This window comes from Psammomys obesus, unplaced genomic scaffold, assembly GCF_907164565.1.
Source record: "Psammomys obesus unplaced genomic scaffold, mPsaObe1.curated_primary_1811, whole genome shotgun sequence".
Taxonomy (NCBI): Eukaryota; Metazoa; Chordata; class Mammalia; order Rodentia; family Muridae; genus Psammomys; species Psammomys obesus.
Genome location: NW_026585644.1, coordinates 50,252,680 through 50,272,820, shown reverse-complemented (window position 1 = coordinate 50,272,820; position 20,141 = coordinate 50,252,680). Strand labels below are relative to the sequence as shown.

The 20,141-nt window shown below is 49.5% G+C and overlaps 2 protein-coding genes across 6 annotated transcripts in view; one reads left to right on the top strand and one right to left on the bottom strand.

The window, feature by feature from the left end:
- Positions 1 to 1,392, bottom strand: part of Rhoq (ras homolog family member Q) — a 33,577-nt gene extending 32,185 nt beyond the window's left edge. The window contains exons 1-2 of one of the 3 annotated variants that reach the window (XM_055619309.1): positions 1,060 to 1,392; positions 460 to 518 (exon numbers count right to left, since the gene is read on the bottom strand). In XM_055619309.1, coding sequence (XP_055475284.1) covers positions 460 to 518; positions 1,060 to 1,201 — 201 coding nt within the window. In that variant the 5' untranslated portion in view covers positions 1,202 to 1,392. The remainder of the gene's footprint in view (positions 1 to 459; positions 519 to 1,059) is intronic. The other 2 variants (XM_055619316.1, XM_055619300.1) reach the window with 2 other exon arrangements.
- Positions 1,393 to 2,560: 1,168 nt separating this feature from the next.
- Atp6v1e2 (ATPase H+ transporting V1 subunit E2) lies at positions 2,561 to 18,129 on the top strand. 3 transcript variants are annotated; one of them, XM_055623193.1, is made up of 2 exons: positions 2,561 to 2,595; positions 17,363 to 18,129. In XM_055623193.1, the coding sequence occupies exon 2, from the start codon at positions 17,449 to 17,451 to the stop codon at positions 18,127 to 18,129; it is 681 nt and encodes a 226-aa protein (XP_055479168.1). In that variant the 5' UTR covers positions 2,561 to 2,595; positions 17,363 to 17,448. The 3 variants fall into 3 exon arrangements, with proteins under 3 accessions (XP_055479168.1, XP_055479159.1, XP_055479175.1); XM_055623184.1 differs by lacking the exon at positions 2,561 to 2,595 and adding an exon at positions 2,609 to 2,633; XM_055623200.1 differs by lacking the exon at positions 2,561 to 2,595 and adding an exon at positions 16,835 to 16,871.
- Positions 18,130 to 20,141: the final 2,012 nt, after the last annotated feature.

Sequence of the window (20,141 nt, the reverse complement as noted above, 5' to 3'; positions counted from 1 at the left end):
TGATGTTGTAATAAACATAACCAGGACCAAATGCCTTCCCATCATGTTAGATGATGCCATTTCCCACCAATCAGGCTCCTCGGGCAGGCAGACCACTCACCAATGAGGGCCCAGACAGAGGCTGTGAGGGGGAGCCCTGGTCAGCAGCAACTAAAAATAAGAGCGCCTCACCATTGGCCGCCGCCACTTTGCAACAGGAGTTGGGACCCGCACACTAGGCAACAGACGTAACGACCCACACAGTCAAAAACTTTCACGTCCCGGGGGGTTCACGCTGCTCTGCATTTTCTTTTTGGTTTGTTTCCTTAATTTTCTGACTTAAGAAAAAATCTGATCCTGAGGGAGCCCCCGGGAGACACACCCTCCCACCTAGACACCTCAGTCTCCAAAGGCTTTTCACAGACACACAGAGCTGGCGAAAGGTGGGGCAGAGGGAACCGGCCAGAGGCCAAGACTCACCTGTCCAGCTGTGTCATAGAGTCCCAAGAGGTACTGCTTGCCCCCCACGGTGACGCTGACTGCAAGGACAGAAGTGGGGGTGGGGAGAGAAGCTCATAATGACCTGAGGTCTAGCAAATTCGTTCCCTCAGTACCCTCCTTTCCCAAATCACTGAGAAGCGTGTGGGTGCTCCCCGGGAGAGAACACCCCCTTTTTCTCTGAGTCCGGTTCACTGCCAAGTGGCATGAGAGATAGATGTAATATTGGCCCCTGGTACCCGCCCCTCCTTCTCCCAAGTCCCGTAGCCACGTCTACCCGAGTGTTCCCAAATGTTTCCCCCACAGGGGCTTGGGGCAGTAAGGGAAGAGACCGTGGGAAGGTCAAGAAGGGCGCTCGGGGAAATGAGAAGTGTGGGAGAAGGAGCGAGGGGGGAGACAGAAAAGAGGTGGGAGTTGCTGCGAGGGGTGACCGGAGGCACAGTCTCGGGGGTGGGACCGCCAGGCAGAGGGCAAGGCGGGGGAGGGGAGCACGCTCAGGGGAGGCAGCCAGGGGGCTCGGCCAAAGTTGCTCCAAAGTTCCCGGCCCGGGATCAGCCCTTAGTCAGCAGGACAGAGGCTTACCTGCGTAGTGGTCGAAGACGGTGGGCACGTACTCCTCGGGAAAGGCGTCGTTGGCATAGCTCATGAGCAGGCACGTCTTGCCCACTGCCCCGTCGCCGACCACCACGCACTTGAGCATCAGCGCGCCGGGCCCGTGAGCCATGCTGCGGCCGGCCGGCCTCGGGGCATGGTCCCCCCGGAGCTCCCTTCCCGGCCCCGGGCTCAGCCCCAGCCCGCCTGGGGGGTCCGCCGTCGCCGCCGCTCGGCGCAGCAGGGCCGCCCCCCCGGCCCCATGCAGCGGTTCCCCTGACCCGAGGGGGAGGTGCGCCGGGCCCGGAGCGCAGCCGCCGCCGCTTCGATCGCTGCCCCGCTCCCCGCCCCGGCCCCGCTCGCCGCGCCCGCCTGCCGGCCCCGCCGCTCGGCGCCCGAACCCGCTCCCCGGCCCGGCCTCCCCCGGAGGATCCGCCGGATCATAAGACCGTCCGGCCCCTGGGGAGTCGGCAACTTTGGGGAGGGCGGCGGAGGGGAGGGGCCAGGCAGCTCTGCCCGCCCCGCGCCGCCCCGGCCCCCGCCCGCCTGGGCCGGGAGGAGGGCGGTCCCGGCGGCTCCCGGGGGCCGCGCGCCACGAGCCCGCGCCCGCCGTGCGGTCCTGCCGCTCACCCTAGCTTGACTCCCCGCGGAGCCGGCGCGGAGGCCGAGGAGGAGGCGCCCGGGGGGCCCGGAGGACGGGCTGGGGGAGGGGCTCCCGGGCAGCCGGTCGGGAGGAGCCCAGGGCTCCTCGCGAAAGTGCGGCTACAGCCCGGAAGCGTCCGCAGGCCCCGGTGCGGGGAGGAGACGTGGAGGCCTTTGGGGGAACCACGACGACTTCAACGGTGACGCAATTGTGCAAAATTACACAGATGTATAGGTTTAAATTCTGCCTGGAAGGCAGGAGCCATCCTAGTGGCCCGCAAGTGCTCCACGCAACGAGAGATCAGGAACGGCGGCCAGGAGGGTTATACAAATAATGACAATAATTAGAAAGGCGAGAGGAGGCTGCGAGGGTGGTGGGTTCTCTTGAGTTGGGGAGCTGCGACTCCTGGCTTATTGCTTGCTCTTCAGCATCACCACCCCACGCCTTTCGCAGCACGAGCTTGAGTCATTTTCTATGAAATTGGTGACTAAGAGAGATGCAGCATTTTGCACCCTCAACCAGCCACAAAGGGGCGAGCCCTTGTCAGAAGAACGCGAATGTTATTTGTGCTCCCCCTGGAGGCGACATTGTCCGAAGCTTCCTTTGGGTCCCAAATATCTCTCCAAAAGCATTCGGTTGTGATCTTTGAGATCTGGTTTGTCCTCATGCTCTGAGATTTGGCCAGTGATCCAGGGCCAACCCTGCTTCTCTGTCTGGCAAGTCCGGAAACACCTGTCTGGCCAGGGCCAGTTTTGTGGCCGAGTGCTACTTTAAACCTAACGGTACTGGGGCGAAGGCGCACACCGCAGCCCATCCCCAGCTTGCTGACAGGAAAATCGCTTCCTCGCACCGGTTCATGGTGGTACAGATTGCTGTGTTGAGAGGTGCGTGGGGTCATTCAGACCCTCAACCCGGGGTTTAGGTGAGGAAACGGTACCTGGGAAGTGGTTACAAAAAGGCTTCGTGTTACTCCCGGCGGTCAAAGACTTGAAGAGTACTTGGGGAAGTGCTTACTGTGATGTCCTCATTTCGCGCTCACTATTCCCAGGTGCCAGTTCTGAAATCCTAAACCTAATTTCAATTCTACCAGGGAAGATTCCGCGTATTATTTAAAGTTCCTTGTGAACGCAGAGGAGCACCTCTCCACACCCGCCCTTTGCGTTTCAGTGGAGGGACTTGAGTTGACTGCATTAATAAATCTGAAAGTTACTTCATAAATTCTGAAAGCTTAAGAAAGGCAGCACACTGCCTTGAAGTCAGGTCTTGCCACTTTCCCATAGAGGGGAAGAGAGGAAAGTTTGCTGTTTGCAGAGGCTAGTATTCTGAAAGAAGGATCTGTGGAAAAGGTTAAAGAGCTGTGGGAGCCAGCTCTGCCAGAAAGCTGAATTTGCGCCAAGCACCACAAGTTAGCAGTGTGGCTGCCTTTCTCTAGGCCTCCGTTTTCTGCTCTAAAAATGTGAGCTCATCTCACAGGGACCCCAGGTTCTGGATGGCTGTGGGAAGCTTTGGGAATCTCAACGCACGCTCCAAGTTGGGAACTAATGTGGGATGAATCATGCAGTGGTGATTTCATTGGCGACAGTGACCTCATTCCCTTGGCCCACAGTAATGCCAAACAGCAGACTGCCAAGAATATTAGAGCTCTGGGGACGGTCACACCTGGTATGGATGTGGATTGGGGGGGGGGGGGAGTCATCCAGAATGCTGCCTTCTCAGCCCCCCTCCCCCGCTCCCCTTTGGCTGGAATAATTAGACCTCTGCAAGACCCTCGCTTTCCCATGGGCAAAAAAAGAAAAAAGAAAAGAAAAGAGAGAGAGAGAGAGAGAGAGAGAGAATGTCCAAGTGGTAAAACCGAACAAAACCAAAACCAGCTCTCAAATGTCAAGGACTAGAGGACAGGAAACAACTTTGTTTCTAAGCATCCCATAGGCCTCTGCTTATTTCCTTTTGTTTTGAGCTGCGAACACTGAAACAGATGCAGGTCTGTGTGAGAACAGTGAACTTGTCTAGGCAGCCTTCTCTTTTTTCCTCTACTCCTTCCTTCCTCCTCCTCATTGATTCATTCAGTATTCCATTTAACAAGCATGAATTGAGGTCGACTAGAAGCCAGGCTTTCTTCCTGGGCAGGGGACTTAGAGCTAGCTGGCAAGCCACAATCACTAGAGGGAGGGCGGAAAGGAACTGATGGGCAAACAGATAATTGCTATATAATGCAATCAGTACTGTGGGAGAGAATACAGAACGGGCTTCTGGAGGAGCCGAGGAGGCAGCAGGGCACAGCTGTGGGTGTGCGGATGGAGGATTTGCAGACAGGAGAAAGCCTGGGAAAAGCAGAGAGAATGCAGTGGCCAACTTCCTGGGCATGGAGATCACCTGAGGTGGACAGTTTGTCAATCCTTGTTCCCATAGGGGTGCACACAATCAGGGGGCTATATCTCATCCACCAAGTAAGGACCAAAGGCACCGTCTAGGTGGGCAGTGGCCCCAAAAGCAAGGACATGGTGGATGAGGGAGAGAGTGGCAGGGTGTTGCTGAGGGCAGTACCTGTGCTGTGAGGGGTACTTGGTGCTCAGGGATGTAGATAATCTTATTTTATCTCTCACATGACTACGCAAGATAAGATTCATAGACAGCAGCTATTAGTTGGTCTGTCTAGGACAGCACCGTTTGCTTCTGATAAACATCCGTTGTAATTTCATGTCTGTCATCATGTGGTTTGACTGGAAGCTTTCATCTTACACATCCTGCCTGAAGCCCCCCCCCCCCCGCATCCCCGCCACACCCAGGACTGACCCCACATGGGTACCGAATCCAAGGCAAGACACGCAAAGCTCTTTCCTGAAATTTTTGAATTTGGGGTTCATAGCTGGCTTGTGTGGGTCTGAAAACTGTTGGCCACTCAGGAAGTAGCCAGAGCAGGAAACTGAGAGCAGAGAGAAGCAGGGAGGTGCTGTCCTCAAGGCAGGTGTGCACACACATGCATTCACACACAGTCAACACGAAGTGTGCATGTAGGTAATTTAAGTTTATGGCTCTACTATTCCCGAGGCCTTACCAGCTCTTCAACTGTCAAATTGAGGTCAATTAAGGAGACCATCAATTACTTCAGCTAGCTCTCCTTTTTGCCTAGTGATTTGAAGTTAGTTTGCAGCCACTGGTAACCAAAAGAATTCTGACGGTGCCCTCATTATAGCCGAGGTAAGGAATTTGCCAAGACTTTAAGAACCTTGCTCAGTTACTCAGCCAAGCACAGGGCTAGGGTTTGAAATGTTGTTTCCAAGCTCATGCTACTTGCTATACAGTCCATCACAATGCGTGGAAGACTGTAGATGAGGGAAACAACGAACTTAGGCCTGTCATTCAAGACCACTCTGGGACTGGAGTATGGATTTGGAGAATAGGAGACTAAGTCAGAGTGGGGACGGGAGAGACAGGGAAAGGCTGACAAAGCATTATCACGAACGTGAAGAAGAGAGTGGGGGTGAAGGATGCTGGAATGAGACACTCATATAATTTGGAAATTGTCCCCTTCCATAAGCTTCAAAGAAAGATGGCACACAGATTTCTCTATGAGAAATGAAACAAGTGTTTAATCCTGTGCTTCAGTACTAAGAGTAGTATGACTGAGTTCCTGGTTCAGAGCAGACACATACGTGAGGTGTTTAGATCTAGTTGGAGGCAATGATGTCGACCAGCCACACTCCTGTGTGGCTATTCTTTCACAGTGGGTGTTTTGGTCAGTGAACATCAGAAACACAATTGGAGTGTGGAACATCTTGTAGTTCAGCAGTTCTCATCCTGTGTGTCCTGACCCCTTTGGAGTTGTTTATCAGATGTCCTGCGTGCCGGGCATTTACATTATGATTGATAGCAAAATTACAGTTCTGAAGTGGCAACGAAATGATTTTGTGGTTGAGGGTCACCATAACATGAGAAACTATTAAAGGGTCGCAGCGTTAGGAAAGTTGAGAACCGCTGCTCTAGTTGGTGAGTCTCGGTGGGAAGAGGTGTGCTAACCTTAAAGTAAAGCTCTTAGACAGTGCAGACAATCCTTGCTAAGCTCATGCGTTAGTGAGACCTGGGTTAGATATAAGCCACACTCTTTCTCTGGAGGCTCAGCTTCCGTGGCTGGCATGTAAGTCAGTTCTTGACAGTGGTACCTCAGGGCAGGCAGTGGTCGTAGATGTGGCATGACTGAGTTCCTGGTTCAAACGTGGCATATATACATGGCTTGTTGAAAGCTAGGTGACAGCAATGGTGCTGGAAGTGGCTTTCTTCCTGGAAGTGGCTCTCAGGTTGTACAGCTGGACATTATTCCATCTCCAACAGTCTCTAGCCCTTCTACAACCCTGTATGCTATCTCTGATTCTCTAAAGGTTCTCCCTGCATTTTTCTGCTTAAGCAGCCATGGTTTCTTTTGCTTGCAACCCAGCCTCCTGAGAAGGGGGTGGACAAGCAGATAACCACATTAATGCACTTTGTGTAAGCAATGTAGCGCTGTTCACGTCTACCATAGCAACAGTGCTAGACTAATCTTCCTGATGTAACTTGAAAATGGCACCAATTGCATAAGACCACTGGTTCCTAATATCAGACTGTGTAGAGGACAGGGACAAGTTCCTGAGGAAAGGGATGAAGTAGTAAAAGCCCTATTGCCTCCCTAAATTTCTGTAGGAGTATTTTCTTTATGGAAGCACCAAGCAGAGAACAGTGGCCTTGCTCAGCCAAGGAGATTGCTGGGAAGGCTTTCCAAGGCCAGATATCACAGAGGAGAAGGGAAGCAAAAGTGGCTCCTGGGACCCCTGGTCTGGTATTGAATACCAAGTTGCATATGCGTGGGATGAGCTTCTCCCAGGCTAAGCGAAGGACAGGGCTCACGCTGCTGCAGGAGACGGTTAGGTTTCAGCTAGCCAATATGAAGAGGCCTTATTGAAAGTCCAGGGAATTCAATGGCGACTCCAGTAGAAGGGTTATATATAGCTTTGACGTCAAGGTGACTTTAGCTATTTCTCCAACAAGGTTTAGAGATGAGCCTCAGAAAGAGCGAGTTTATTAACAAACACTGCCAGATAAAAGAAATCTGCATTTTTAACAACAAAATACAGGTATCCAGAAAAAAACAATTCAAGAAGTTAAAAATTACTGCACATGCAAATGGGTTGGGATGCTGCAACAAAATTATAGAAAATTAGTCAAGAGGAGCAAACCAGGAATGCAATTAGCAGACCAGTACTTAAAGAGAAGTTTAAAATATGCACAAAGATTTAAAGGAAAGCATGAACATAATAAGGAGAAAAACAGAAGAATTATTTTAGAACCACATAGAAGTTTTAGAGTAGAAGTATTCACTACCTGAAGGGAGTGATTCACTGGACTTTGAAAAGGAAGCATCAGTAGTTGACACTTATCAATAGAAACTATCCAAACTAAAGAACATATACGCACGCGCATGTGCCCACCTGCATGGGCACAGCAACATTAAATGATTTTATGTGTACACAAATTTGGAGTCTAAGTTTGGGGAGGAACGATTTGAGGTCATTCCAGTTTTATGAAACTTATTAATTAAGAATTTCAACACCAGGCATGGTGGCACATGCCCATAATCCCAGCACTCAGGGAGACATAGGCAGGCAAATTGCTGTGAGTTCAAGGCCAGCCTGGTTTTACAGAGTGAGTCCAAGACAGCCAGGGCTACATAGAAAAATCCTGTCTTAAAAAAACAAACAAAAAATTTACTAAAAATCACTACTAAAAATAAGAAAGATTGAGAGTAAAAAGTAAAAAAGACATTATGTGGCAAGGAGCAAAAGCTAGGATAACTGACTTCTCATCTGAAATAATGTAGATCTGAGTTTAATGGAAGAGAATCTTTATAGCACTGAAAAAAAGGAAAAGAAAGCATCATAATAGCTTAGATTTTACAGTCAGCAAAAACTGTCCTCCAAAATGGAAGGCAAAAGAAATTTGGCTTTTTTTTTTTTTTCAGATATCAAAAGGCTTAAATATTTTTAATTAAAATTGCTATTTTATTTCTTTTTACGTGTATGGGTGTTCTGCCTACATATTTGTCTGTGCACCACTCGCATGGCTAGTGCCCAAGGAAGCCAGAGGCAGGCATCCCTTGGGACTGGAGTTTCAGACAGTCATGGGTGCTGGGAATTGAGACCTCAGTCCTCTGAAAGAACAGCCAGTCTCTAAACTCCTCAACCATCTCTCTGGGCTCGCAAAGAAACCTTGAACTATAAGGTCTTTATTACAACAAATATTAAGAAAGTTCTTCAGGTAGTGATACCAGATGAAAAGTCAGATCTAACCAGATGCCGTGGCATGTGCCTATAATCCCAGCACTCGGGGAGGTAGAGGTAGGCAGATCTCTGTGAGTTTGAGGCCAGCCTGGCCTAAAAAGTGAGTCCAGACCAGCCAAAGCTACACAGAAAAACCCTGTCTACAAACAAACAAACAAACAAACAAATAGAACAAAAACAACAACAACAAAAAGTCAGATCTCTACAAATGAAATTAAGAGCCCAGAAGTGGTAAAATATATAGACAAATATTTGACACTTTCCTTTGCTAATAAAAAATTTTTACATGGTTTATATCACCTATAGAAATAAATTACAGTAAGAATAGCACCCCTCTGTCTCCCTGCCTGCTTGGCGACTTTCCTGGCCCTGTTCCTTTGGTCCAGTTAATCTGCTTGAGAGCTCCCCTCAATAGACCTGTGTTTATACTTTTAATTTGGCTTGATTTGGTTCATTTCTTTGGTGCAGAAATGCCTATCAGTATGGGAGGCAAAAATTCCTTTGTCCTTCACTACAGCCCTTGACCTAAGTGTGGGGACTTCCAGAATGTTCCATAGATCCAGAGCTAACTTACAGCTCAGAAACACCACATGCTCCATGGCTAAACAGGTTGTAAAGAACTGAAATAATTTTCCCTTGTTTGGGAAACACTCTCCACCCTGAGCTCCCCCCCGGGGAATTACCCTAAACCTTTCCCTGGCTCCCCCTGACCTCCTGGGTCGGTATCTGGAGGGCTCATGCAGGGGCCCTGGGGAAACATTCCCAGGAGGCAGGACCAGTCTGGCTGGTGTCACCTTTGCTTGAATGTAGGTTAGAGTCATGACGGCCTCACAGTCACAGAGTCTTAGAGCCTCCAGGCAAATCCATACAACCCCCACACTGGACAAATTCTTGTGGAGCCTGTGCCCAGCGATGTAGACTGTATACAGCCCGCTGGAGCCGGCCACTGTGCCCCTCTCGCCGCCATCACATTCAGTCCTCTCTCGTTCTTACAAGGGGCTGAAACCTCCCTCAAGGTTCTTGGCAGTTTACAGGGGCACTGTCTTCACTACCCAGCTATACTGTCTGTGGGCCCAGTGGGTAGCTATGGTTGCTGCATCATGCTGGCCTCCGTGGGAAGCAATGAGATGAGTAAAGAAAAGGGGAAATAGCTCTCTTTCCAGAGAAGTCCCTAAAGAGACCTTGGACATGGAGAAGGACAGTGTAGGCTCGACATTTATGTTCTCTTGCAAACCAGAACTGTCCCCGTGCCAGAGGGTGAGCTGTGTCTCTGAGGAGACACATGATGAGAGTGTATTTGGTATCTGAGCAGCACTTGCTCTGAATGTGTCACTTGAGGCTGCCATGTGTCTCTGAGGTTGAACAGTTGTGTTCCTTCCTGGGGCCATTCTCTGCTTGCAGGCTGGAATCTTGGACAGATAGCTCCCTCTGAGGAGATATATCCCAGGGCTGCTCACTCGCCTCATCCTGAGGCTTGCTCGCTTGAGGCTTCCTGGTGGCCTAGGCGGTTAGAGGACTGTGGTTCTGTGTAAGGTCAGAGGGAGGCAGGGACCTTGGAGCTGAGGCAGGGAAGCTATGCTGTGTGATGACTCACCTAGTAGGTTCCACTGGCCTTTCCAGGGCCATTGTGAGGGTGGCAGGCTACTCACTGACATCTCTTTTACACATTCCAGTTCTGTGTCAAAGCCAGATCCTCTGACCCTGTGCTGGTTCACTTTTTGCCAACATGGCACAAACTAGAGTCACCTCAGTTTTTGAGATGTTCCTATCAGACTGGCCCACAGGTACATCTGTTGGACATGTTTTTTCATTCTCTCTTTCTTTTACTCTTTCTCTCTCTCTCTCTCCTTTTCTCCCTCCCTTCTTCTCATTTGGTTTTTGGAGACAGAATTTCTTTGTGTAACCCTGACTGTCTTGGAACTCACTCTGTAGATCAGGCTGTCTTCAAACTCACAGAGGTCCATCTGCCTCTGCCTTCTAAGAGCTAGGTGTGTGCTTCTATGCCTGACTTTTTTTCTTGATCAATGATTAGTGTGGGTGGACCCAGCCCACTGTGGGTGGTGTCATCCCCGGGAGGTAGTCCAGGGTTGTATAAGAAAGCAGGCAGAGTAAGGCATGAAGCAGCATTCCTTTGTGTCTTCTGCCTCAGTCCCTGCCTCCAGGTTGCTGCCTTGACTTCCCTTAATGATGGACTCTAAGCTGTAAGAGGAAATAAACTCTTTCCTCTCCAAGTTGGTTTTGGACAGTGTATAATCATAGCAATAGGAAGTAAGCTGGGACAGGAGCTGTTATCAGGGAATAGGCTATTATGACAGACCTGGCCGTGTCGTTTAGGGGAGGATTCTGGAAGTACTTGTTCCTGAAAACCAAGCTAAGCTAATTTGAAGCAAACTGCCCTTGGGGAGAACCTGATCTGAAATGCCTGTCCTGCAGATGTTTTAGAAGATGCCAAGTTGTGGGTTGTGTGTGGATTCCTTTGTTTGCTTGGTTGGTTGGTTTTTCATGACTGAGTTTCCCTGTGTAGCCTTGGCTGTCTTGGACTTGCCTTGTAGTCTAGGCTGGCCTGGAACTCGGAGAGCTCTGACTGCCTCTGCTTCCTTGAGTGCTAGGATTACAGACGTGCCACTGCCCCCAGCAGTGTAAATTGTGGCCTTGTCTGGCTCACTCTTCCCCTTTCGGGGTGGCCCCAACAGGAGTTTCATGTTCTGCAGCCCGGGCCAGAACTTGCTTAGCGGCTGGGATGGAGTGTCCAGGACTGTATGCAGTTCTCACTGTGAGCACTGAAGAAGTCTATGCTTTCCAGACATGGTTTTTCTCTCTAGGAGTGGGCTTTTGCTCTTGGATCAGATGAACGCTCTGCTCCTGCCTTCCCTCTTTCCAGCTTGCTCCTGCGAGCAAGCGAGCAGTGGTGCTTGGTTCCTGCCTTCCCCCAGCCTCCCCCAGCCCAGCTGATGCATTCAAGTGTCAAACCTGATAGCTTGCATATCTCTGCTCCGCTTCCATTCCAGGCCCCATCTGTGCACAATGTCTATTGGCTTTATAGCCGGGCGGTCTCACCTGCCTCTGCCACACCTGGTGAGTCTTCCTAGACCAGTGTTTGGTCAAGTTGCAACCCTATTTGGAAGCCACAGGATCTGCCACTCACCTGAAACCTATAGCCAACTTTCTCTGTGCCCCTCTTTTCCCTGTACCCTTTCTCACTCTGAGTGGCAGGTAACTTTCCACACATCTTAGCCAGACGTTTTTCTGGGCAGCTGAAGTCACTGCCAAGGGTGGTGATGTGAGTAGCTGTGCTGCCACTTGAGGCCATAGTGATGTCGTGCCCCATGCTGCTGTTGAGGGCCTTGTCTGGATCTGTGGCCCTGTGTCAATGTGGACATCGCTGTTCTGGCCTGCTGCCTGGGCCGTGTTGATATTCCAGGAACACACAGAGCTAGCCCCTCCCCTTACCTGGGCAGTGCAGGAGAGCTGGTCCTGCTGGCATGAGCAGGGGAAAGCTAGCCCCATGTGTGCTGGCAGGAGGTAGCAGAACTAGCCCCCTGCCTACCCTGGCCAGCTCAGAGGAACTGGCCCCGGGGGTGTGGGTGCAGCAGAGTTGGAGGGATGAACAACTCGCCGCCACCCAGGCCCAGACCCAGGGTTGTGAGTTGGCCCACCCCAACATCCACCCCATCTACGGAGCTGGAGCATGTGAAGGGGCCTGTCCCGCAGATCCAGTGCTGCAGGGTCTCCAGGACACAGGGCAGCAGCAGGATAGGTGAGAGGAGTCCTGATGAGATTCCAGTGTTAAAAGTGTAGCAGAAGCCAGAGGCCTCCAACCAGACCAGTGACTCATTGGGATGAACATTTGCAAGTAAAGCAAAAGGATATACTGTGTGACACACCGAAGCTTCCATGGTGAGATTTTGTTGTTGGTGATGTTTGTTTTTACTTTTTGTTTCCTTTTAGGGGGAAGGTTGCAAGGGTGGAGAGCAGATTTAGAGGGACAGGGAGACGAGTGGGATTGGGGTGCACGATGTGAAATTCACAAAGAATCAATAAAAAGTTAAAAAATAATAATAAAAGGGAATTGGGTCTCCATGAAGTCTTGAGCATTCCTGTCAATTTGGATAGCCCCCCAATTGTGAATTCTACTCGGGTCCTGTCTTTTCCAGGTGACTTAACTCCAAATTAGGACACTGTACTGGATCACCTTGAAACTTCTTTTTTTTTTTTTTGGTCTGAGTATCTCTAAATGTCTACACGCCCTTTCATTTATCTTCCTTCCCTTGTCTCCCATTTGAATTTTATTGTCAACACCCAGACATTTGAAACCACCCACTTGCAAGACTGAGCTGTCTGCAGGGCAATACACTCTAACAGAGCCTAGTGGGGCTCGGGGAAAAGGACTGGGGGCTGGATCCCTTCATTCCTGTAGCTTTGTTGACATTGCTAATGCCTAACCCTCTGGTCTGTGATTCTTAGCTTACAAATTATGTCCCCCATCACACCAAGGGCTTGGGAGCCAGACTAGCATCTTCCTTATTGTTCATTCTGTTCTGGCGCCGGCACAGTGCCTCACACACTGCTCAGCTGATATTTTTTGGAAAGACAGAGAAGGGGATGCCCCCCTCCCTTGCATTCAAATTTCTTCACCTACTTCCTCGTCTCTGCACACAGTCCCGAGTTTCAAGCCCCAAGCCCTGGAAAACCCCTTCCTCTTGTTGCTTGGCAATCCCTAAGTTTCTGGAGGCCTGATCTGCTTCTGCTTCCCTTTTGATGGGGTTGTGAGACCATGCCACAAACATCTGCCCCAGGCTTGCTTACAAAGAGGGAGTGAGGGATGGTTGCCTCACGATCTGAGCAAGGTTCCTGGCTTCCTCTTCGGTTCAGGATTCCTCACTTTTCTAGGATGCATACAGCTTTGCACAGGTGAGGGCCTGAAGAAACAGAGACTTCCAAGCTCACACTTCCTCACCAGGACTTTTCTCACACCCACAAATACAAAACCACAAGGTCTGAAATGTCATCCTCACAGTCACAGCAGGGGCTTCTGCAGTGCTAACTGCTTCCTTCAAAAAAAAAAAAAAAAAAGAAAGAAAGAAAGAAAGAACGAACTAGCTTATTTTGTGTGGAAGTGTTCGTGTATTGGCGTGTACATGTTTGGAGGTCAGAGGACAACTTGGGGGAGTCTGTTCTTTTTCATGTGGGTCTCAGGGATCGAACTCAGGCCATTAGGTTTGGCCACAAGCACCTTTACCCACTGAGCCCTTGACATTTCCTTTCTTGAGCTGGGTGGTAGTTACCAAACATTTGCCTAGTAATAATTCATTAAGCTGCACATCTGCATTCTGTGTCCTTTTCTGAATCTATGTTGTATTTTGCAATTTAAGAAGACGGGGAAGAGAAAGGCCTTTTTTTTTTCTCTCTCTGACTTTAAGCCCTTAGTCGAATCAGTCATACTGGAGTAGCATTCTCCTGCACCTGCTCTGCTGGAGCCCCAGATGTCATCATTCTGAGGAGTCCAGAGTCCCAAGAAGCAGTGTGTGACTCATGCTGGATGGTGGGAATAGCCAAGCGGACATTTTCTTTGAGGGAACCGGGTGAACAAACATTGCCAGGTGGAACTGGGCTCATGTGTTTGGGGTTTGAAGCAGCAAAGATGTCCTGCTACTGTATGTGGGGTAGATGCTGGGAGGTGTGTCTGGCCTAGGGGCCCCAACCCCGGCCTCAGCCCCAAATGCAGACAGAGCAAATGCTACTTTCAGGCAGGCATGGGCTTTTCTCAGTTCAGTTTGTTGTTTTGCTTAAACCACAAGCCCATGTGAGCTCATAATCTCTATCCCAGACAGGCGGGAAGTTACATCTGCCAGACACATGACATGGGCAGCCGCGTTCCTGCAGACACATTCGCTCCAGCCCCGAACTCCAGCCCAGCCCACTCTGCAGCTGCTTCCAAGACCAGCGGTAATGACTGCTGCAGAAGCCGGTGCACACAGAGAGCCACGGAACTGTGGGCTGCATGAGCTGCGAGCTGATCCACCCCAGCCCGGAGCCTTAGAATTCAGACCTTCCCCACCGCCACCGAGGCTGTGACTGTGTCTGGACTATGGATGAAGGCACCATGAAATGTTAGAAGAATCCTGAACTCTGGCCAGGGGTTACCAGTTTAATAAAGCGGCAAGGCTAGTGTGTGAAAGTCAGATCTCATCTAGAGCCTTTACACCAAGGAGGGACTGCGATGAGGAGGGGCCCCCAAACTCAAGGAGAGGTCAAAGCAGCAGTGTGCTGATGGCAGCGACCATCCACGAAGGCTGACTCCGCCCACCACTGTGATAAACCTTCACTTCAAGCAGTGGCCCCGCCATGTGGATGCTATCACATTCCCATTACAGTCTTGAGGAAAATGGGGAGGGGCCTGAGCTGCTTCAGAAAATCACATGCCTGATCAGTGCAGAGCTGGGCATCGGGCAGCCTTACTGAGGAGCCTGCACAGTGGAAGGTGGACCTGTCTGGGCACAAAGAGGCACTCCCATCATGAACAGGAGCCCAGCAGCCCTGGGACAAGAGCGACTCTTAGGCCAACTGGTGAATTGTCATTGGACGGCTTGCTCATTAAACAGCCTTCGGATTTGGCTCCACGGGCAACTTGCCTTCAAGAAAAAAGGCCATGACCCACCAGCATGGCAGCTGTATTTTTCATTAGTAAATTAATAAACTGGCTGCCTGAGTTTATACGAATGTCTGTTAAGGGAAGTCCACCCTGGAGTGGGGCCAATTCTGTGCCAACTTAATTGAGATTCTGAGTGTGAGAGAATCAGCTCCGGCTACAGCCCAGGTGCCAAGGAACCCTCTCTTGGACTCTTCTTGGCAGAACTGGCCAGGCCTCCTAAGGGGCGGCCTTGCTCTGTGAATTCGAGCTGTCTGGTCAGATGGCCAGGGTCATGTGTGCAGAAGGATATGGCAGTGCCAGGTTCCAGCGTGTGTTCCAAGTTCCACATTCTGTGTCAGACTCCCGGCGCCAGCAGACCAAAGGCGGCTCTTGGCAGGGAAGCAGTAAGGGCTCGCCTGGTGTGTTTGTTCTTCCACAGGATGCCGGTGCCCTACATCTCACACTCCTCATCCTTTCTTCTGGCTCCAAAAGCTGGTAACCAGCAGAGTCCCTCTGGGGGCCTTCAACGCTGATTTAATTGACATGTCTGATGTAGAAGCAGAGAATATTTTGCTTCATTGACAAAACAAAAAACAAACAAACAAACAAACAAAAAACACTTAGTTTTTCAGAAGTGTACCTCCAAAAAACATGACTTCAATAATGTTCTTTTTGGATAAAAATTGTTTTCTTTAGGAACTTGTTGTCTAGCTCTGGCTGGCCTGGAACTTACTATGTAGACAGGGCCCACCTGCCTCTGCCTCCCAAGCGCTGGGATTAGAGGCATGCACCGCCACGCTTGGCCTTTTTGAACAAAAACTTAAAATTACATGAATGTGTATCAGGGCACAGGTGTGGTGTTCAAAGGAAAACTTACTGGATCAGCTTCTCTCCTTCCGCCACGTGGGATGGAACCCAGGGTTTCATGCATGGTGGCAAGTGCCATCACCTACAATGCCACCTCACTAGTCCTCATTATGCCTTCACACTCTCCTTAAGTCAAGTACCCTTGAGCTCTAAAATTTTAGTCTCTTTATGATTTCTTGTTTGAATATTCTCATTTTGTTCAGACATTTTCTGGAGCTTTATGAGATTCTTTGAGGTTTATTTTTTAAATCAATTTATTCTTTACCAATCTCATATGTGTATATAATACATTCTGGTCACACTCATCCTTCACCCTTCCTTATCCTCCTCCCACACCATGCTTCCTCTCCTCTCTCCACATCTCCACATGCCTTCTTGTCTTATTTTTGTTTTGTTTTGTTGATTTTGTTTAGTTTTGGTTTTGCTTTGTGACCTGCCGCATCTAAGCAGGTCAGTCATGTGGGTGTGGCATTATCTCCTGTGGCATGAGTCACTCCCAGATGGCTCTATTACTGAAGAAAGTGGCTTTCTCTCCTCTGTCAGCTCGAGACTGCTGTTAGCTTTCGGGGTGGGGTGGGGATCCTGCTAACCCCTCATCTGTCTCTGACTGAATACGTATGACTTCAGTCTTCTGTGGGTCCTGTGCAGGAGCTGTTTTGAGCTCCTGAGTGCCATGGCCATATCAGACCCAGAGGGCAGCATTTTACCTAGTGGGAAAGGTCTTTTTGCTCATTGTGTTTGTTTGTTTCTGGTGTGCTAGGATGAGACCCAGTCATGTGCATGTTAGACAAATGCTCTACCACTGAATCATACCCCAAGACTGAGGATTCTCCTCTTCCTCCTCCACTTCTTCATTGCTATTATTATTGGAGGAGGATGTGCATGTGCGTGTGATGAGGGTTTGTGTGTGTGGATCCACACATACTGTAGTGCTGGAGGTCAGAAGACAAACTCCATAGAGGGGGTCCTGGGGATCAGACACAAGTTGTTGGGATTGCTTGGCAAGCATGCTTGCTCTCTAGCCCGTGAGGGAGTCTTTCTAGGATACAAAATCCCAGACGACACTGGCAGAGATTTTGATGACAGCAGGTGTAGAGTGAGCAGCAGGTATGGAGTGAGACCTTCAAAGATGGATTTCTTCTTAAAGGTCCCCCAGGAGAATCAAGTATACACAGAAGCCTGGAAACCATTCCTGGCATAGAAACTGCCTTTGGACTCCTCTCCGACCCCACACCTCTCCCACAGTGCTCCTGTGCACTTAACCTTACACTGAGTCTTTGCATCTAATCCTTACAGGTTTTGTGAATCCTTCTGCCTCTGAGCAGTCTTCCTGGACTGAACCCTGCATCACCAGGTTCTCAGATTCTCCTCAGTCCTTCCCACACCATAATGTGTTTGTTTATTTTTTGATCTTTGTTGTTTTAAATGTTGTGTGTGTGGGGGGGGGTTGCTTGCATATATGTCTGTGTACCACCTATATGCTGTGACTGCAGAGGTCATAAGGAGGTGTCAGGTCCCCTAGGACTAGATTACAGGAAGCTGTGCGCTACCATGTGAATGCTGGGAACTGACCTCAAGTCTTAATGGCTGAGCCATCTCTGCAGCCCCACGTTGAGGCATTCTTTGGTCTCTGAGTCTTAGGTCATCACCTAGAGAATTCTGGACTAGAATGGCCCTAACTTCCTGGAATTGGGTAACAATGAGTGATTAGAGGTTGAAGTTCTAGGGAACCACCGTCTGTGGACTTCGGTTAACTCACCTATAAACCAAGGGCTCTAGAGCGGGTCTCCAGGATCTTTCCCTTCAGACTCTGATTTCCCCTTTCCTTCTTTGTGAACTCCACAGGGAGGAATTGGGACATTAGTGCCATTCTGGAAACTCTACATTGACGACAGCGGAAGGCCCTCTGCCCCCCCTTTCCAGGAGCAGCCATGGCCCTGACTGACATTGATGTGCAGAAGCAGATCAAACACATGACGGCTTTCATTGAGCAGGAAGCCAATGAGAAGGCGGAGGAGATAGATGCCAAGGCGGAGGAAGAGTTCAACATTGAGAAAGGCCGCCTGGTGCAAACCCAGCGACTGAAGATCATGGATTATTATGAGAAGAAGGAGAAACAGATAGAGCAGCAGAAAAAAATCCAGCTGTCCACCATGAGGAATCAGGCGCGGCTAACAGTCCTGAGAGCCCGAGACAATCTCGTCTTGGAATTGCTCAGGGACGCGAAGGAGAGACTCAGCAGAGTTGTGTTGGATATAGATACCTACCAAGAACTGCTGGATAAACTCGTGCTCCAAGCCTTGCTCCGGCTGCTGGAGCCTGTGATGATTGTCCGCTGCAGGTCACAGGACCTCCACCTGGTGGAGGCTGCCGTACAGAGGGTGACGCCTCAGTACATGGTGCTCTGCCAAAAGCACTCAGACATCCAGGTCGATCAAGATGCATACCTGGCCTCCAATGCCGCTGGAGGGGTGGAGGTCTACAGTGGTAATCAGAAAATAAAGGTTTCCAATACCCTAGAAAGCCGGCTGAGCATCACAGCCCTGGAAAAGATGCCAGAGATACGAAGGACTTTGTTTGGAAGTAATGCCAATAGAAAGTTCTTTATTTGAGGCTCGGTAAAGGGAAGCTCAGGTTGAACTGCAGACTCTTAAAAGTCTTAGTCATTTGGACAAGCGGAACTAGGGGGATTCATCTTCCTCTTTGTTCTTCCTCTGTAGTTCTTCCCTATCTTAGAATAGCTAAAAGCATCACACGTTAACTTTGGAATAAAGCTCAAATTATGCTCAGGAATCAAACTGTAGTTCATCTGTGTTTCTGACAGTCTCTGGGGCATTTTGAAGTCTTGGATGAAGGGAGGGAAGATGTTTCTGTCAGCTTCGTCTTAGGTGAGATGTGAATTGTACCAGTGACCTGTGTGTCTGAGGCTCCAAGCTTATTCAGCTATGAGGTGGGTTTTTTCCTCTCTTTGCTGAGCTGTAGTAACTAGTGACAATGGTGTTTAATGATGCTCAACATCATGTATGACCTTCCCCAGGTTCATGCTCAGAAAAGCCCCAGGCAATTAGAAACTTTGCCTATGGTTTAATGTCCCTGTAGCAACTGCCGTGAGATTCCTGATGATCTTTCTGGAGATATGTAGGAGAAACTGCAGTGGGATGCTGGGGCATGTACCATGGGTTTGGAGCCTTGGCTTACACATCCTGCTGGCTCCAGAAGCCTGCCTGGGGCCCTGAATCTTGTTCTTGGCCTGTCTCATTCATGTCCCTGCTATTCCAAGGCCCAACCTTCTATATTACTAGCTAACACTGCTTCCCCTGTATGCATGATGGGTCAGAATGCTCTGTGGAGTTCAGGGCCTACAATGATAGACATCCCTGGTCTTAGCTCAAATACAGTGGATAGTTCTTGAGGCTGATAGGAAAGAAAACCCAGAAGTTGTCAAACATTCTGGGCCCAAGTGTCAAGATAGGACCCTCTGGAGCTTCTGAGAGTATGCCTGTGGCCTGCCAAGAATCCTCATACCCTTGGATAGTTGAATGCATATGGGATTTGGGCTACCACTCCCAGAAAGCTCGAAGTACTTTCTGGGAGAAGCCAAGAAACACAAATTGTGGTCATTTTTGTTTACATGTGGGCATTACATAGTGTAAAATGAGTAGTGGGCTGATTATATATGTTCAATGCCCAGCACCCATATGGTGGCTATGGGTGGCTAACCATCCATCTCTAGTTTCAGGGGCTCCAGTTCATTATGATCTTTGCAGATACATGGATAAATGGATAGTAAAATGGATAGTGAAATCTGTTATTGTGCTCTATTTAGGAAGACATTAAATAGTAAACAAGCATGAAAAGTGGAGAGGCTGCTGAAGAAAGCATTTCCTACGTCATCACACTTTCCCCTGTTCTTTAAACAAAGGATCCTTCATTTTTAGTTTATACTGGACCCCACGAATTCCATTTTTAGTTCTGTGTGGATATGTATGCTTTCAAGTTTAATCTGTCTGAGTACATGCCATTGATTAAAAGGTTTGGAACAGAAATAACTCCAAACAACTTTCTGGACCAAATGCTAAGCTCTGTGATTAAGAACATGATTAAGACCATGGACTGAATTGAAGCCCTGTGAGATCCAAACCCAAATCTGGGGTCAGGTTGCTAGTAAATTGAGGTGCTCCACAGAACCCAGGAGTAGAAGTCGCTTAAGAAGGGCCTCAGAAAAGGACTGTGATTGAGACTCAGAGAGTCACTTGAATCTTCTTTCTCCTAAATCCAATCTCCATGTCTCCGTGTTGTGCCAAATTCTCTTCCTCACAGAGTTGCCATGCCACACATTATTGTTTTGTTTCTTTGAGACAGGATTTCTCTGTACAGTCCTGGAACTCCCTCTGTAGAGCAGGCTGGCCTAGAATTCAGAGATCTGCCTGCCTCTGCCTCTCAAGTGTCAGGATTAACGGCACGTGCCACCACTGCCTGGCTACACGTTATTTACCCTTGCTGCTGCTGCTGCTCCTCTCTCCCTATGGCTCCAGTATAATCCTTCACCATGTCCCTTCAGCAATACAAAAAGGGGGTGTTCAACCAAACCCTGACATTTCCCCAGTTCCCAGCCTCAAGGACC

What these genes read in the sequence shown, in the direction of transcription:
- Atp6v1e2 (XM_055623193.1), top strand. Translation starts at nt 17,449, where the DNA reads ATGGCCCTGACTGACATTGATGTGCAGAAGCAGATCAAACACATGACG.